The sequence below is a fragment of the Pundamilia nyererei genome, unplaced genomic scaffold (genome assembly GCF_000239375.1).
Source record: "Pundamilia nyererei isolate P.nyererei 1_Seehausen unplaced genomic scaffold, PunNye1.0 scaffold00157, whole genome shotgun sequence".
Taxonomy (NCBI): Eukaryota; Metazoa; Chordata; class Actinopteri; order Cichliformes; family Cichlidae; genus Pundamilia; species Pundamilia nyererei.
Genome location: NW_005187558.1, coordinates 398,590 through 415,132, shown reverse-complemented (window position 1 = coordinate 415,132; position 16,543 = coordinate 398,590). Strand labels below are relative to the sequence as shown.

The 16,543-nt window shown below is 40.7% G+C and overlaps 1 protein-coding gene across 5 annotated transcripts in view; it reads right to left on the bottom strand.

Annotated features, from left to right (window-relative positions):
• man1a2 (mannosidase, alpha, class 1A, member 2) overlaps positions 1 to 16,543 on the bottom strand; it is a 138,078-nt gene that overhangs the window by 104,785 nt on the left and 16,750 nt on the right. For all 5 annotated transcript variants that reach the window (XM_005745265.2, XM_005745268.2, XM_005745266.2 and 2 more), the window contains exon 3: positions 2,067 to 2,328. In XM_005745265.2, coding sequence (XP_005745322.1) covers positions 2,067 to 2,328 — 262 coding nt within the window. The remainder of the gene's footprint in view (positions 1 to 2,066; positions 2,329 to 16,543) is intronic.

Sequence of the window (16,543 nt, the reverse complement as noted above, 5' to 3'; positions counted from 1 at the left end):
CAAATTTTCAAATATATATCGTGAAAAATATTTTTGGCCATATCGCCCTGCCCTAATAACTGTCATAACTTAGAAGTAGGTTTGCAGGAGACTCTCCACATGCTCAGCTGTAAAAGTAAGATGACAAGAGGCCAATGGCCCAGTGGATGCAGAGTGGGGGTCTCAGTGCTTGTAATATGTTTTCTATGTTTTGCAGAGGAATTTGGTGTAGCTTGGGTGAGGGGAGATGGACTTTTATGACCGACAAGAAGTCACACACCCACACGCACACTCACTCACATACACACACAGGTACGCACAAACACAGAATTTACAACACACTGTGTGGGTTTTACGATGGGGTCGCTTCTATAAAACTGGTTGTAACAAACAAAGAAGTGAAGATCTGCAGAGGGACACCGGCCCTGTACATCTCCCCTTTAGAAGGTGCATGTGCAACTGAAGATGAATAAAGGTTTTGTGAAATGACTACAGAGTCCGGTGCAGTCTCTGGAGGCCTGAGGAATAAAAAAAAGAACCGGGGTAAAACTGCTTTACGTAACATTTTCAACAAATATATTTTTAAACTACAAAATAAGAAACTTTTATTTTCTTATAAGTGGTTGCTTGAGTTTTGAGACCACCAGAAAACTTCTTACCCAGCAAACAATCCAAACTGATTATACAACCGGAAACAATCATTTGCAATCAGTGATCCTTCGCAGCCACGGACTGAGCGCAGATGTCAATTTGAAGCAAATCAAAATAACTTCAAAACTGATGCAGGAGAAACACTGTCAGAAAAAGAGTCAGGCGGTTGAAATAACGCCATGTAATCTGGGTGGTAACAGGCTGCTGACTGTCTACATACAAAATTAACAATGACAAGAAGATGGATGCTGAAACATCCCTTTGGACTTGAATTCATGGCAGCAAAATGCAGGCCAAATGGCTGCCTGTAGCCGGGATTTAAAAGAGGAAAAAAGAAAAAGCTCCAGCTTCGCAGCCGCAATTGTTTTGCAGAGTGTGATTAGACTTTCTCCTTGGAATCACAAGGCAATCAGGAAAAGGGGAGTGTACTGTGCCGTAGCCCATACAGCTGCTACTTTCTTGCTCATTTGGGAGTGTTCGGCATTCTCTCTGAATGGTAATTATGAAAGGAACAAAAAGGGGCCTTTACAGACAAAGGCGGGTTTGGAGTGAATGGGCTCCCATACGCCATGAGTGTTTTGACTCCAAGTGCTGTTTCATGGGAGACGATACGAGGCAATTATGCAGGAGAACTTGCAGGGGGTGAGAAAGGAAGAGGAGCACGGAGAGGGAGATACGCTGGGCCTGGCATAGAGAGCGGGACCAGATAGCACCATCTGCATTCTGCACGTGCACTGTCCGTCTGGCTCGCTGTTGCTTTCAATAAAAGCTGGAGCTCATGCAGACAGGCAACAGAAAAAGTATTCAAATATACAGTACAGAGGAGGACTCACTGGGCTGCACATACACCACACACCAATCCTGCACTTTACTGCAAGACTGGGCTTCATGGGATTTAATGGCACTGATTTAACTATGTTAACCAAAGCTGCCACAGTGAAAGGATATAATATCATAAGTGGTATTATACTGTAGGTCCCATGCTGGCAAACGCATACAATGGCACCTGCGTTTCTCAACACACCAACAAATCTCCATTTCCTGCAAATAAAATCTTTAGCAAAAACTAAGATAAGATGTATTTGCTTAAAATGGTAATATGTGATTAAAAGTGCAAATGTTTTGCAGCGCTGCTGTCAAAGAACTGAAAACAAGCACTAACTGTATGTAACAGCTGAGTCTAATAAGCTATGAATATGAAAACGAGCTCTTTCTTTTTGCTGCATTAACATAACCATATCAAAGCAAAAGGGCTTGAAATTGTTTTCATCTGAATTTCTAGATCACTGGTGTGCACTTTAATTTTTTTTTTCACCTTTCCTGCGTGGGAAGGCCATTTTTGTTTTTGCTCTCACTGGGGGGTTGAGAAACAGAGATTGACTTCTTATTTAAAATGAATCAAATCAAGAAAAGCAAGAAGAGACTGATCACGTTACCTCTCTTATCTTGTCTCGTTTCTCTTTGACGTCGGGTTCTGGGGGCTCGCCGTCGCTCACGCCCACCACCTTAGGCATGGGTACCGGCGGCAACGGTTTGGGCCCTACGTCCTTCTTTTTCAGGTCCTCCATCACTTTGTTCTTCTCCGTCTGAATCTCGGCCTTGAGCTCCTCACGTGACTTTCGCAGCTTCTCCTTTGCCTCCTGCAGTGCTCGCTCGTGGTCTGCACGGATCTTATCCCGCAGGCTCTCCTCCTCTTCCCTACAGGAGGAAGGAATAAGATAAGCTTTACTTCTTTATGCTCTGCTTTGATTTCCATTAGACCTCACAAGTCGGTTGCTCATCCCCACAGTGAAATTAGAAGGGTTACTGTAACCATAGCTAACACGCACACAAAAACATTTGGTGAAGAAAGGTGTACAGAGGGACTCGTGCTTGAAATTAATTAAAGATGGGCATTACAAACAAACTCTGACCCACTAGGAAGTTAATATTTCATTATTTTTGGAAAATAAAACTAAAATATTTACGGTTTACCTTTTTTACATTAATATTTAATAAACTATTGAATTTCTTTAGGTCAGCAGGTTGAGGATCACTGCAACAAACATCTGCAGGAAACCATTTTACTCAGATGATAATGAAAACACAAAAAAAACATTTTCCCAGGAGAAACCTAACCCCAACCCCATTAATCTGCAGTTACATCAGCTCCAGGAAATGGGACAGGTGTGGAGGAACACAATGAGGAGACCAGCGATGGCAGAATGACAAACATCATCTGTGGTTCCACATGACGATACAAACCCTAGGGGTGTTGACAAGGCTCTACCCCGCGAGGATGTGCTTCAGTAATGAAAAACAAACATAGTGGGGAGCTGAAGCAAAGGTGACAGGAGGCCGACGACACTTTGCTGCTCTTCTGTGGTCACTGAAGTAAGGAGAAACTGAAAGAATCTCTTTGAATCTCTCCCTGCCCTCATCCGGGTTTGCACAAATATAATTTCAGCCACATGTCAGCTGATACGCAGCAGAGGTTAGCTCTTTCAGCTGCTGACAAATGAAGACAAAATGAATGACCAGTTCAGCTGGAAATAACTAACCACCATTACATTTATGAATACAAAAGTATATTTTTTACATTTGAAATAACAAATTTCATTACAGTAAATTCTAGCTTAAAAGCAGCTTTTTATGCTTTATATGCTACATTATTTGATTTTTATTTTACCAAATTACATGCTACTTATCAAATATGAAAGAGATCTGACCCATATTTAAATCAAAACTAAAAAAAAAAAAATCTGCACATAGGACACACACTACAGACTCACTGCCTTGACACTTGTCTCTAATATTTTCATTACTCCTTGATGCACTGCTTTAGTTGTCAGTGTCCTAAATGCTTTTAAAAAAAAACAAACAAAAACAAAAAAACACAATAAATGAGGAATCTTCAAGCAACTTGGTTGCACTTCATCTGACTGCAAACACATGCGACTGTTTATTAATGACCTACAGTGTAACAAACACAGGAAATGTGGGAGGAACTGATAACCTGCTGAGCTCCGTGTGGACTCAGCTGCAAGTCTCCCCGGAGTTACAGTTCAACATCTCTAAGAAGATGACAAAAACAACTCACTGGGTGTGTGTGTGCGTGCCCATGTGTGTGTTTCCCTATCATTGAAACATGCATATTAAAAAAAATAAACCTTGAGCCTTCAACACTACACTATGTATTAGTTTAATTTCAAATAAAATCAATAATCCTGTAAAGTGCTGCAGCTATTCTACAATGACAACGTTACTTTACTTAAAAGCCTGGTGAACAGCGTTTAGCACAGAGAATGCCAAAGAATTTTCTTAAGTGTTTGTAGAATGATTTTTAGTGTTTTCTATATCAGCAGTTAGGCCATGAATACAAATAGGTCACGAACGAATGTTTCAGCATCCAGTTCTTAGCCTGTGTGGTTTCTTATTCGTTATCAATCATGACTTGGGTATTTTTCCCTCTGTTCAGGTGTTTTTCATGCACGTTTACATGCTGGCGTGTACATCCATTCTCAGCCTGAGACTAAAATTACTGCTAATCAGGAAAAGAAAGAAATGGTTAGCAGAGTGAGGTGTGAGACAGCCTGCATTAGAGCAGATGTCTTTATGTACACCTGGTTGATAAAAGGTGATGATATAACGCGAGCTAACTTCACAAAGAGAGGAAGCCTGTCCAGACCCACAAGAGCAATATAAGGAAAGAGAATAATGTTTAGGTTTTGCTCCTGTATGAGAGCTGCCATACTGCATGAAGCCAGACTTCTGTTCCTTGTTTTGCATCCATACCAAAGATTTTAAAAGAACAGAAAAAAAGAAAAGAAAAAAAACTACTGACAAGTGGTAGGGTTGCTTCATGGATGAGCTTAGGTTATTTCTAAGCATTAATCTCACACAGACACACAAATGTCACATTAGTCTGCTAAGGAGGCAAATGTCAGCAGTGCTAGCACCAGCAGCCTTTTTTCCTCCACCTGTGCAGAATGCAATGCCTAATGAGAAGTGCAGACAACGGCTGACCGTTTTAACTGTTTTCAGCGTTAGGTTTCACTCCACTACAAAGGGATCCCCGTCTTCCCCGTTTCTGGGGCTAAGCTAAAGGACCAAAACAGCACAAACATGAACAAGAGCAGCGCATACACAGGTTGTTAAACTAGATGTTAAACAAATTTTTGACTCTGCTACCCGCTGCAAATAAACTGCTGCTTCAAAGACTGAGTGTCAAATATGGATGTGCACATACGAGTTGCATGCCTCACTGCATGCAAGAGAATAGACTGCCTACATCTATGGACACAAAACAAAATTGAGCCAAAGCTGAAAGATCAGATGGACATGGAATAAAGGCAGTAAAAAGCTGCCAAAAAACAGAACAAATGTATTAACCCTGTCATGGACTGCTGACCTGTCCAGGGAGTCTTAATTGGACAAACAGTTAAGAAAATAGGCAGGTGAAAAATTACATAGGAAAAAGAACAGGGCTATAAGACAAGGCTGGATAGGGGCTGTGTTTGATCACCGCCCATTTTTCCCGTTACACTACTTAACCCGTTTATGTTTGACTGGAAGTGCAACCTTTCCGAAGCTGCACAACAGACTGGTTAAACCCTGGCCAGTTCAGTATATCCCACTGTGTGGGTAGGAGGGGAAAAGGTGCAAAAGATATGTAGAACAATAACAAGCAAACAAAGTGTGAAGGAAAGCAACGAGATAAGAGTGTGTGACAGAAAATAAAATGTTTTATACTAATTATCCTTCAAACGGCACAGTGTGCATCCATTTTCTAAGTCTGTCATGATGCTGGATGTGTGGCCAGCAGAGACCAAAATAAACAGCTCCAAGTTATGCAACATCGCCCTGGAAACAACTCATAAATATTCATTATTGCAACTCAGCATGTCTTGACTTTAATTGATAGAAAACACATTTCGAAACAACATGGCATTTACTGTGAATGCAGGTGAATGTTCACATCGTTAGGGATGCTTCAAATGTGCTGCTTTTGCTTTGTAGGGATTTCATGTATGTATTGTTCTTGTACAGACTATAATCCTGCCTGTGTGTCACTATATTATCTGTGATTTGTGTGGGTGTATGCATGCACATCTGCTTCCTCTATTTTGGGCTCTTTGATTAGGTCTCAGTGTTACAGAGCCTGCACTCTTGGATTTGGATTTTGAGTGCACGTACAGCCAAATGGATGACAGTATAGTCAATAGTACAAGGTTTTCCTGCACACAAAGAAAAGTTTGCCTCTCTCTCAGGATTGTGGTAGCATTTTTTATATGGGTTTTCATTTTTCAAGTTTTTGTATCAAATGGCCAGAAAATCTCCAAATAATAAGGAAAAGTGCTTCAGCGGCTCCTTTATTGCCTTCTTTAGCTGAAGATACAGTGTGCCATCCGTTATGAAAAGAGTCAAGATAATGCCATTCCTCAATTCACAGCAAAGCACTATCCGAACATTCATGAAAACCATCAACATAACTGACAAAGTAGTCGAGGACATGCAAATGCTACTTGCATTTTCCACTTCATGCAATATATTACACATCTACTACTACTGTAAACCCATTAAACACACAGGATAACTATGAAAATCATGCTAATAAGGAAATTGCCGCAGACTGTGTGGTCCTCACTGAGGTTTGAGAGGCATTTCAATTTGGTTTATAACAGATCTGATACCAGAAACAGGTGAAAACTTATTCAGTCCATACATATTGCTGAGAAAAGAGTTCAGTTCAGCCCTGTTTCATCACCAGTATCATCGAGGAGCAGAATTATGTAGATCTCAGCTCTAAACACTCAAAATGAGAACAGACCTAATATGTTCCTCCTTTAAAATTCCAACTTTTGCAATGAGATGTTTTTTTTAAACGAGTTGTTCTGTTCTGCATAAAACAAGGTCAAATAAAGCTAAGGTGAAGTAAGTTTCACATTTTGTACTCCGTCTTTTAGACATTGTAGTTTCAACAAGCTTAAGCATGGCGTTAAGGAGTTTTCTCCAAGTACAGTTGGATTCTCTGTGAATCAGATTTGTCATTTCCTAAGTCCTCATAATTTTTCCTTTTCCTTGATCTCATGATGTTTTCCATCAAAGTCAAAGAAAAGTTTTTACGGTAAAGAATCATTTTGGGACTTCTCAAACGTACCAACTGCACACAATTTGAGGGAGGAAAATCTTGTACGTAAGACTGTTAAGATGTATTTGTCCAATAAGACAAAAATAAGACTATAAGACAAAAGACAAAAATAAATGTGTTCATTAGCATGTTCTACGACCACGCATATGTAAAATTGCATAGCATTACGATTTCAGTGCAGCATGATCAGTCTCTGACTACTCCAACCACAGCACTACATGCTAACTCCTGTTATCGACATAGTTAGCCCAGAAAAAATACCTACACATACCTACTTCTTCATACCTAGTAGGTAAGAAATTACCTCACAGAAGAATCTGTTGTGAACTTCAGATGTACACATGGATCAGAGGCCGAGGGCTCAGTGTGAACCTGGGGCAGGACAACCATCATCTTTGCCATTACCCATACATTTTCTATTTAGCATTCTTTGATGAGACATCTCCCTCCTATAAGTCTCTGTTTAAACTGGCACCACATCTGTTGGAGTAAGATTCTGCTCCATGCGTTTGCAAACACAGAAAGTCAGAATGCTGTCCCCTGAGGCACAAACACCAAAAATTACAGACCAGTGCACACCACCACTTCTGCTGAATTCCTCCAACACAGACATACAGTGGGGCAAGAAAGTATTTAGTCAGCCACCGATTGTGCAAGTTCCCCCACTTAAAATGATGACAGAGGTCAGTAATTTGCACCAGAGGTACACTTCAACTGTGAGAGACAGAATATAAAAACAAATCCATGAATTCACATGGTAGGATTTGTAAAGAATTTATTCGTAAATCAGGGTGGAAAATAAGTATTTGGTCACCTCAAACAAGGAAAATCTCTGGCTCTCACAGACCTGTAACGTCTTCTGTAAGAAGCTTTTCTGTCCCCCACTCGTTACCTGTATGAATGGCACCTGTTTGAACTCATCATCTGTATAAAAGACACCTGTCCACAGCCTCAAACAGTCAGACTCCAAACTCCGCCATGGCCAAGACCAAAGAGCTTTCGAAGGACACCAGGAAAAGTATTGTAGACCTGCACCAGACTGGGAAGAGTGAATCTACAATAGGCAAGCAGCTTGGTGTGAAAAAATCAACTGTGGGAGCAATCATCAGAAAATGGAAGACATACAAGACCACTGATAATCTCCCTCGATCTGGGGCTCCACGCAAGATCTCATCCCGTGAGAGAATGTCATGTGGTCAGATGAAACCAAAGTAGAACTTTTTGGTATAAACTCAACTCGTCGTGTTTGGAGGAAGAAGAATACTGAGTTGCATCCCAAGAACACCATACCTACTGTGAAGCATGGGGGTGGAAACATCATGCTATGGGGCTGTTTTTCTGCCAAGGGGACAGGACGACTGATCCGTGTTAAGGACAGAATGAATGGGGCCATGTATCGTGAGATTTTGAGCCAAAACCTCCTTCCATCAGTGAGAACTTTGAAGATGAAACGAGGCTGGGTCTTCCAACATGACAATGATCCAAAACACACCGCCCGGGCAACAAAGGAGTGGCTCCGTAAGAAGCATTTGAAAGTCCTGGAGTGGCCTAGCCAGTCTCCAGACCTCAACCCCATAGAAAATCTGTGGCGGGAGTTGAAAGTCCGTGTTGCTCGGCGACAGCCCCAAAACATCACTGCTCTCGAGAAGATCTGCATGGAGGAATGGGCCAAAATACCAGATACTGTGTGTGCAAACCTGGTAAAGACCTATAGTAAACGTTTGTAACATAACCTTTGTTGGCAATAACAGAGGTCAAAGTATTGAGTTGTATTTTTGTTATTGACCAAATACTTATTTTCCACCCTGATTTACGAATAAATTCTTTACAAATCCTACCATGTGGATTCATGGATTTTTCTTTCACATTCTGTCTCTCACAGTTGAAGTGTACCTCTGGTGCAAATTACTGACCTCTGTCATCATTTTAAGTGGGGGAACTTGCACAATCGGTGGCTGACTAAATACTTCTTTGCCCCACTGTAAGCCTCCTGCAAACTCTTTTCCTTCCCTGTGCATACCCCTCCTTCTCCTCCAAATTTCCTCTCACGCCACTCTTTCCTCTTCCTGAGCCATTATCAAGACTCACTCTAGCATCACCGGTGAATCCCTTTGAGTCTCATATAATGTCAAACATGCAATTAAGATCAAATCAACAACTGCCTGACTCAATAACCTCAATTACCTTGAGAAAGACAAGCACGGACTGAAGATACTGTGTACCCAAGTGACTGTGCCGTGCCTCGCCTATAGTTTTACTCATCTGCTCATGTTTCTCACCCCAACGCCTTAAAATATGAATGAATGAAGGCAGGCCCCACCTCCCTGATCAGCTGTTGCACTCATGTCAGCCTAATCACTTCCATATATCATCAACCTTCCTTGCTGTCACTGAAAGTTAATCTTCAGTGGCTTCATGAAATCTGCTGCTCAGCATCCTTTTCCATGGCAACTGAAGAGAAGCAGCAGTTGTCCAACTGCCTGGTGGGGTATCTAGGACAAGTTTTTTTTTTTTTTTTTTTTTTAAACTGAGGAAAGACAAGGTTCTGGGGAAAGCAGTACAGGCTACAAGCCATGTTTCCATAGTAACACACACACACACACACACCACAGACAGCAAGTCAACACTTAATTACTTAATTGACTCATTTATTCATGGAACTAAGACTGCTGGGCTATTAGTGACTGCACAGTGTCTGTGCAGCTGCAGGGGGAGAAATAAATATGAAGACTGCTTTTAAGATGACAATTAAGAGTTGCAGGGGTTTATAATCAAGTCAGATTTTACCTTATCAGAGCAATAGATTATGTATTGATACGTCTGGGCAATAAAACAATAAAAATAATTATAATGAAATCTCTTTTCCTGATTAGGAAAACCAAAAAACAATACTTTTTATCATCTGAAGTTATGCCACCTTTGTAAAATGCAAAGCACACACACACAACACTAGACTTTACAGTCCCAGACACTTTTCCCTCTCACACCTAGCCGTGTATATTGATAATGTGAATTAGTTAAATCACATGTATTCAAGTCATTCCCCCCCAAAAAAAGCAGCAACTGCAAAATATGCAAACAGTATGTGTGCCACTTGCTGAAAAACAAGAACGCTACAAGCAAAACTGAAATCCTCTTAGCTGGCTACAGTGACAGAGATTAATTTAATGGTGTTGAATGAATCTCTGTCACTGGAGCCAGAGAGTGACATTGTGAAGGAGGTCAAACTGTCTATGAGAAGACAGTTTGACCTCTTTCACCGAGCGTGACCTGCTCTATGTCAGCTCGTGTTCATCCTACAGTTCATCCCTTTCATGTGAGACTGCAGCACAGATAACTCTTCAGTAATCACTGTGCAGAAACTGAAGGCTCCAGCTTTAGTGCCACACACATCACTGATAAAAAATATTGCACTGCATTAGATATCAAATAAAGCACACAGGAAGTTCAACTGCCTGGAAAGCCTAGTTCTGTATTGCTAGAGAAAAAACAACTAAAGAAAGCACTGAGTGTGCACAACTGCACTATCACACAACTCCACTAACAATACATGATTCCACTTAGGTAAACTATGTCAGATTTCCATAGACCATATAGTAAAGTCAGGGAGCCCTGTGTTAATCAGAGAATCAAATGAGTCTTTTTTATTACAATAAAAAAGTTAAATGAGACTGTACAGTATTGTGCAAAGTATTGTGAGTTTTTAGAATTTTAACATTCTTGAAATTCAACATTTGGTACGATCACCTTTATTCCTTGTTGTGAAACCTTGCCTGATTTCTTTTAGGCAAGGTCTTTGTGTAGGTTCTCAGTCATCCAGGTCATGGTAGCCTAAGGAGCTTGGGAAAGGAGGCCACAGAACATCTTTATTTTTTTTTAAAGATGTTTCACCTCTCATCCTTAGTCTCTAATTGTTAAGTTCTGAAACCAAATGGTGGAGAGTTTAAGCTATTTAAACTAGTGCTGTCAGCGTTAATCTCGTTAAAGTGAAATTAACGCCATAACCGCATTAACACAGCAAATCTCCGTTAGCGAGTTAACTCATTAGAGCGGGTAGCTTGTTAACGCGTTAGCGCCGTGCAGCCCCACGCATGGGGCGATCCGCACTACCTTGCTAATGGAGATTTGCCGCGTTAATGCGGTTATGGCGTTAATGTCACTTTAACGAGATTAACGCTGACAGCACTAATTTAAACCCAAGTGAGCGTTGACCCACTATTAACCATGTGCCACATCATATAAGCCATAGTAAGGAAAAGCGGTATGTGTCATTACCAACACAGGTTTAGGGTGAAACCAGTGTGAGACCTTGTCTCCGTATCATGTGACTTATAGAGGTCACGTGACAATGAGTAATGAGTTCTCACTCACATTTTGCCAGACCAAACACAGAGCTAATCACGTTTTCATAGTCCCTTGTAAATAAGACAGCATGAAAAGAAGAGAATATGACGTGCCATCTATCCATCCATCGCTCCTCTTCCACTTATCAAATTCAGGATAGCAGAGGGGCTGGAGCCTATTTCAGCTGCCATAGGGTGAGAGGTGGAGTACATCCTGGACAGGTCGCCAGTCTGTTGCAATGAAAGCAGGGAAGTGACATTTTCTACAGATAGGGTATACTGTCGTTCTGGAATAGACCACACCCATCAGGATAGAAATATTTCAAATCATAAAAAGTAATCACTCAGAACAACTTTATTTTGATTTGTAGGGACCCATGCCTCTAAAGGGTCACGCTGAGCCAAACCAATGGTTCTGTTTTTTCCTTTTAATTTGTCATCCTTCGCTATAAGCATAAAAGAAATACTTCTGAAATAGTCTTTATAAAGTCAATAAGTGACCATTCCTCCTGGCCTTTTTGCAAAAAAGTTAAGCTAGTTTACCAAAAGTATTTTCATGCATCTACAGTTAATACAGTCCTGTCAAAATGTTGGCCTTACTAAGATACATGCACTAATGTGCTCCCAGAGGATCACAAAGACACCAGAGCCGAGGCCTCTGATGAATAATTCAATCTAACAAGCCCCCCTTCTGTTCACATAGGTGTTAGCTACCTGACAACCCAAGGAAAATCTAAATCAACTGCTGGCTGCTAGAGATCAGAGATTCCACAATAGTAGCTAAGCTAGTCACTCATCTGCATCAGTCTCCTGTGTGCACAGAGAATGGTGTCAGTGCCATCTGCACATATTAAGAGTCATATCTATTCATCAAAGGAGAGAAGATGAATAGGAAGCAGTTTTGGGGAGGGATGTTTTTAAAAATGTTGAGATGCCCTGGTAGCTAGAGGTGCACACATATCTACAGACAGAAAGTTTCAAAAGAAGAAATTATATGAAGCTATGTTGAATCATTTAAAAAGAAAAATGCATATCCCTCCCATATGTAACTACATTTCTGGGTTTCTGATATTTCACTTCAACCAACTTCCAGGTAAGTCAAACAAATAACCTCTAGTTTCCCTTTTGTATTAACCCAACAAATATCTGCTCTGGGTGTATAGGAGTAGACCTAAATCCTTTTTTGCCATTCACCAAGGAGCTTACTTAAAAGCAGAAAAAGTCTTAAAGCGATACACCGACTCAGAACACATATCTTATAATATGCAGTCATTTCACATGATATGCACCCTGAATAGAAAAGTGCATCCAATTAGCAGCACTAAGACAAGTCCGGACCGAAGGAATTTCAAATAGTTACTTCAGCTTCCTTAACCCTGCATTTTTATAACTCTGCAAGTAGTTTTCCAAGCTTTACTCCATCCAAGGGAAAGGCTTGACAGAATCCCTGCCACTGAACACATCCTACACGGGACAAACAGTAACAGTGGGCTTAGATCAAAGTTAACACTTTGTGTGGGCAATTCAAGTCAAGAATCTCTTCATTTCTCCAGTAAAGCATTTGTCCATCTTGGACGCAAGAGTATAGAGAACACACTTCTTTTCAAGTATTACTACACCAGAGTCCTCATGGGAACAGTGCCTGTGAGCTTCAAATGACACTTCTACCTGAGAGACAGCTGTTGGGAGCTTGTGGTACGGCAGCTGAATTTGTTTCTCCCCAGTTTTCCTTCAACATAAACATACATACACACTTTACTTGTCCTGGTTTTTCCCATGACCCACTTGGCTCAAATGGAGGCTGTATATGTAACTGCTATCCTAAGCTTAACTGTGGGTTTGTAATAGCATCCTCTCCCTCTCTTACTCTTCAAATTCTCTCTCTGCCCTAACAACCATATCACAATAGCTACAATCTCTCAGCTGCAAACATGTGAGCACACACACACACACAGCCTTTATTTCCTTAAATATATTCATATTCTCTTTCTGCTGCTCTTGCTCATATCAGCCATCTTTGACTATCCTAGCCTTTTTTCCATCCTCCTCATTTTCCTCCCCCGTGTCAAGTGTTGTATCAATTAGTGTTCAGTTACGTTCGTGCTATGGCATTTATCTGCCTGAATGCATGTTCTTATTCTCCTTTCTCTCGTCGTCTTATTTCTGCATAACTCCCTCCCTCCCATAAATGTCTGCGCAGTTATGATGTATTCTTGATAGTAACTGCATCAGGTGAACACCTGGGCGCTCTAGCTCTACCTTTGATGACCTGCATCGTGTCTGTCTGACTCATATCGCTATATGAAACACAGGTGCCCGTCTCCACCTCAGCTGCACAGGAAGCAAACACTACAAATGGTTGCATGAGCCCTGTGAGACACGGACTTCTTTGGTGTGAAAAAGTGCGATGATGCAAGTGATGCAAAGTTCAATCACCAAGCCTTTGAAAACATGGACTCTTATTTTTCCTGTAAAAACGAATGCACAACAGCAATTTTGTCAACAATAACAGATAAATGGTGTTGCATTACTGTCATTCTGTTTACAGTGCACTAAAAGGTAGAGATGATAATAAAATGAAATCAGGACAATCTGAAAGTAGCATTACAGTAAGAGAAAATGGGAGCCAAATTAATTTTATTATTGGTCTGCTATGGAACAGCTACAGCCTCCATTTTTCCCTTGGTCTTCTTCGTGCTGTAAAAATACATGCTGCACAAACAAAAAGATATTTCTAATTTCCATGCAACTTCAAACCCTTATAAGACGCTGTGCTAGTTTAAAAAAAAAAATAGAAATTAAAAATAAAAAAGGAGGGGTCTAAGCTCCCTTATTGCTCCTGGTTCTGTCCAAATTTAGGACAATATCAAGGTTTTCCAGCAAATCTGCACTGACTCAGAAATCACCTTTAGAGCAGAGATTACATTCCCCATCCCGAGGCAGATCATAAATCCGGGAGCTCTGTTACAGGGCACAGCACATTATTATCAAGCTGGTACGGCTTTGATACAGCAAGCTGAGTTTTGCAGGTTTTTTTTTTTTTTTTTGGGGGGGGGGGGGGGGACCTAAAATCACATTTTAATTCAGAACGGTCTTTTTGAAATTCAAGCCTTTGGAAACCTGAGTGCCAAATCTTAATTTGGCATAAAGTGATCCCACTTTGATCGCATTGCTGAAACTGACAAGGATTGTGGAACAGGGCTGCCACTCCAGTGTTTGGCAAGAATTGGACTTGGTGTGAAGCTTTGTAGTAAACATGGCCACAACTACAAGGACTACAATGCCTCATTCTCCCTCTTTATGTACTTTTGTATTTTGGGTTTTTTTCCCCCTCCTCTCTCTTTACTAACCTGCTGTGCTGCACTCATGAAAAACAATTCAAACAAGTGTCTTTCTTTTGTCTTTCAAGAGGGCTTGTCACCACTGCCACACTCCAAAGTGACAATAAATGTGAGACAGAGTTAGGCACACTCCACTGGCATTCCTTGGCAACAAAGACAACACTTCATCTAACTTTTTCTTATTTTAATTACCTATTTTCAGCACTACTTTAACATTTTGTCCCCCTTTCATTCCAAAGTACTTCCTCCATTCACTTACAAGTTACCATGCAACTACAGCAACCAGCACACCAATGCATCTCAACAGCTGTATTACTTCTTGGGTCTGTTCCCCATCAGTGGATATCAATTCAAGTTTGTTCTTAAATTATATTATTCATGCTACACATCAATAACAATGTGTAAAAGTCATCACTTTAGACAAATACCAAGCTGCTATCCATGCAGATTGGTATTTATAGTAGAGGTACCTCATCCTGAAAAGTAATTTTACCCAGAGTAGTGATTCATAACAGCTTGCTTTCTCCCGTTACGCCTTTCAACATCCGCAATAACTTTCAGAAATCTGAAAAGGTCTCCCTCGGTTGCATTGCCTCCGAGCGATCACAGAGTGGCTTCAAAGAGTAAATGATACTGCAAGAAGACATTTCTACATCTCTTTCACACACACACAGTGAAATTATAAGTCAGGAGTTCACATTACAGTTTGTTGCGTCACAGCAGTGAAAACCCACACTGTTAACATACTCTTTAACAAAGAAAAACTCAAGCTGTTTTTTGAACTGTTACAGGAGGAAAAATAAATAATAAATTACTAAACTCCTAATTTCTTTTCAGGAAGGTATGCATGCATGATTGATGAGTGTTTGCGATCTTCTGCTGAGTCTCGGGAAATGACAGTGCAAAAACGATGACTTCTGTATAGATTAGGGATAAACTAGAAATGCCTCCCTGCAGTTGCATACTCCTGCCCATTAGTCAAGTTGTAGCTTATATTATGGTCTGTCTAGACTCATAATATACAGTAAGCAATCAAGACTTTATCTTGTGGGTACACAATAATATTTCGGGTGGGATTCACAACAGACTGACAACCAGAAACAAACACCAACCTCAAACAGCTACTAACTATAGCTTTCCCAACGACTTGGATTCTATCTGTGTTTGGGAAAAGGAAGTATACTAGTGTGTGTTCACAACAGGAGGATTTCTTTAATGAATTATTAAAAAGCCTCAAAGTTACGTCAGCACCCACCCACCCCATTATCGCTTGCGTCATCACTACAGGTATAAAATTTCACTGACACTCTGTGGTATCGTATCGTTACACTGCTGCTACTCTCTTCCTATGTGGGTGCTCCTTAAGACTGGCTATCCTGCTCCTCCCAACAGTTCTCCAGAGAGGAATGAGGACTACCGTCAGCAGTTTAAGTCCAAAATGGGGGAATATGTGAGAGTGTGAAGAGACACTGAGAAAGCGGCTGAATGGACAGCTACAACAGCAACTTGGCCAAAAGGAAAATTAACTGGCAGGAAAATTAACATGAGATGGGCAAGGCTAGTTATTAGCACTGATTGAACTTTTATAATAAAGGTGAAAAGAAACATTCACAATCAAATTAACAGACACCGCTCTTCTCCTTCTCTCTCTTTTTTTAAAGGCTAAAATAAAATAGGCCATTCTTGTACTCATGAGGCCCAACCATGTGAAGTCTATATGTCAGATTACAACTTATCTGCACAGGTTTAAGTTATATCACTACAACATAATGTCCACAACATTAAAATGGCCACTCCAGCTTTAGCCCAGATGCCTGGAAATTTTAGGCTTTTGTACCACGTTTACTGGAGGAAGGCAGAACTTTTCATGTCACAGCATGTACAACAGATAACCTAGAAGCTATCTGACTCGTCACTGCAAACTCTCCTTTAATTCAAAAAGAAAGACGGCACCTGTAGCAGAGTTCCCCTGTTAGGACATAAATGTAGGTCCACTGGCCACAAACATATCAGCGCAGCTAAGAAGTTGGGGAACGAAAAGTGTGTCTGCATTATTAAGATGCTATTGGAACCAGTGATACTTGCCCAGTGATAAATAC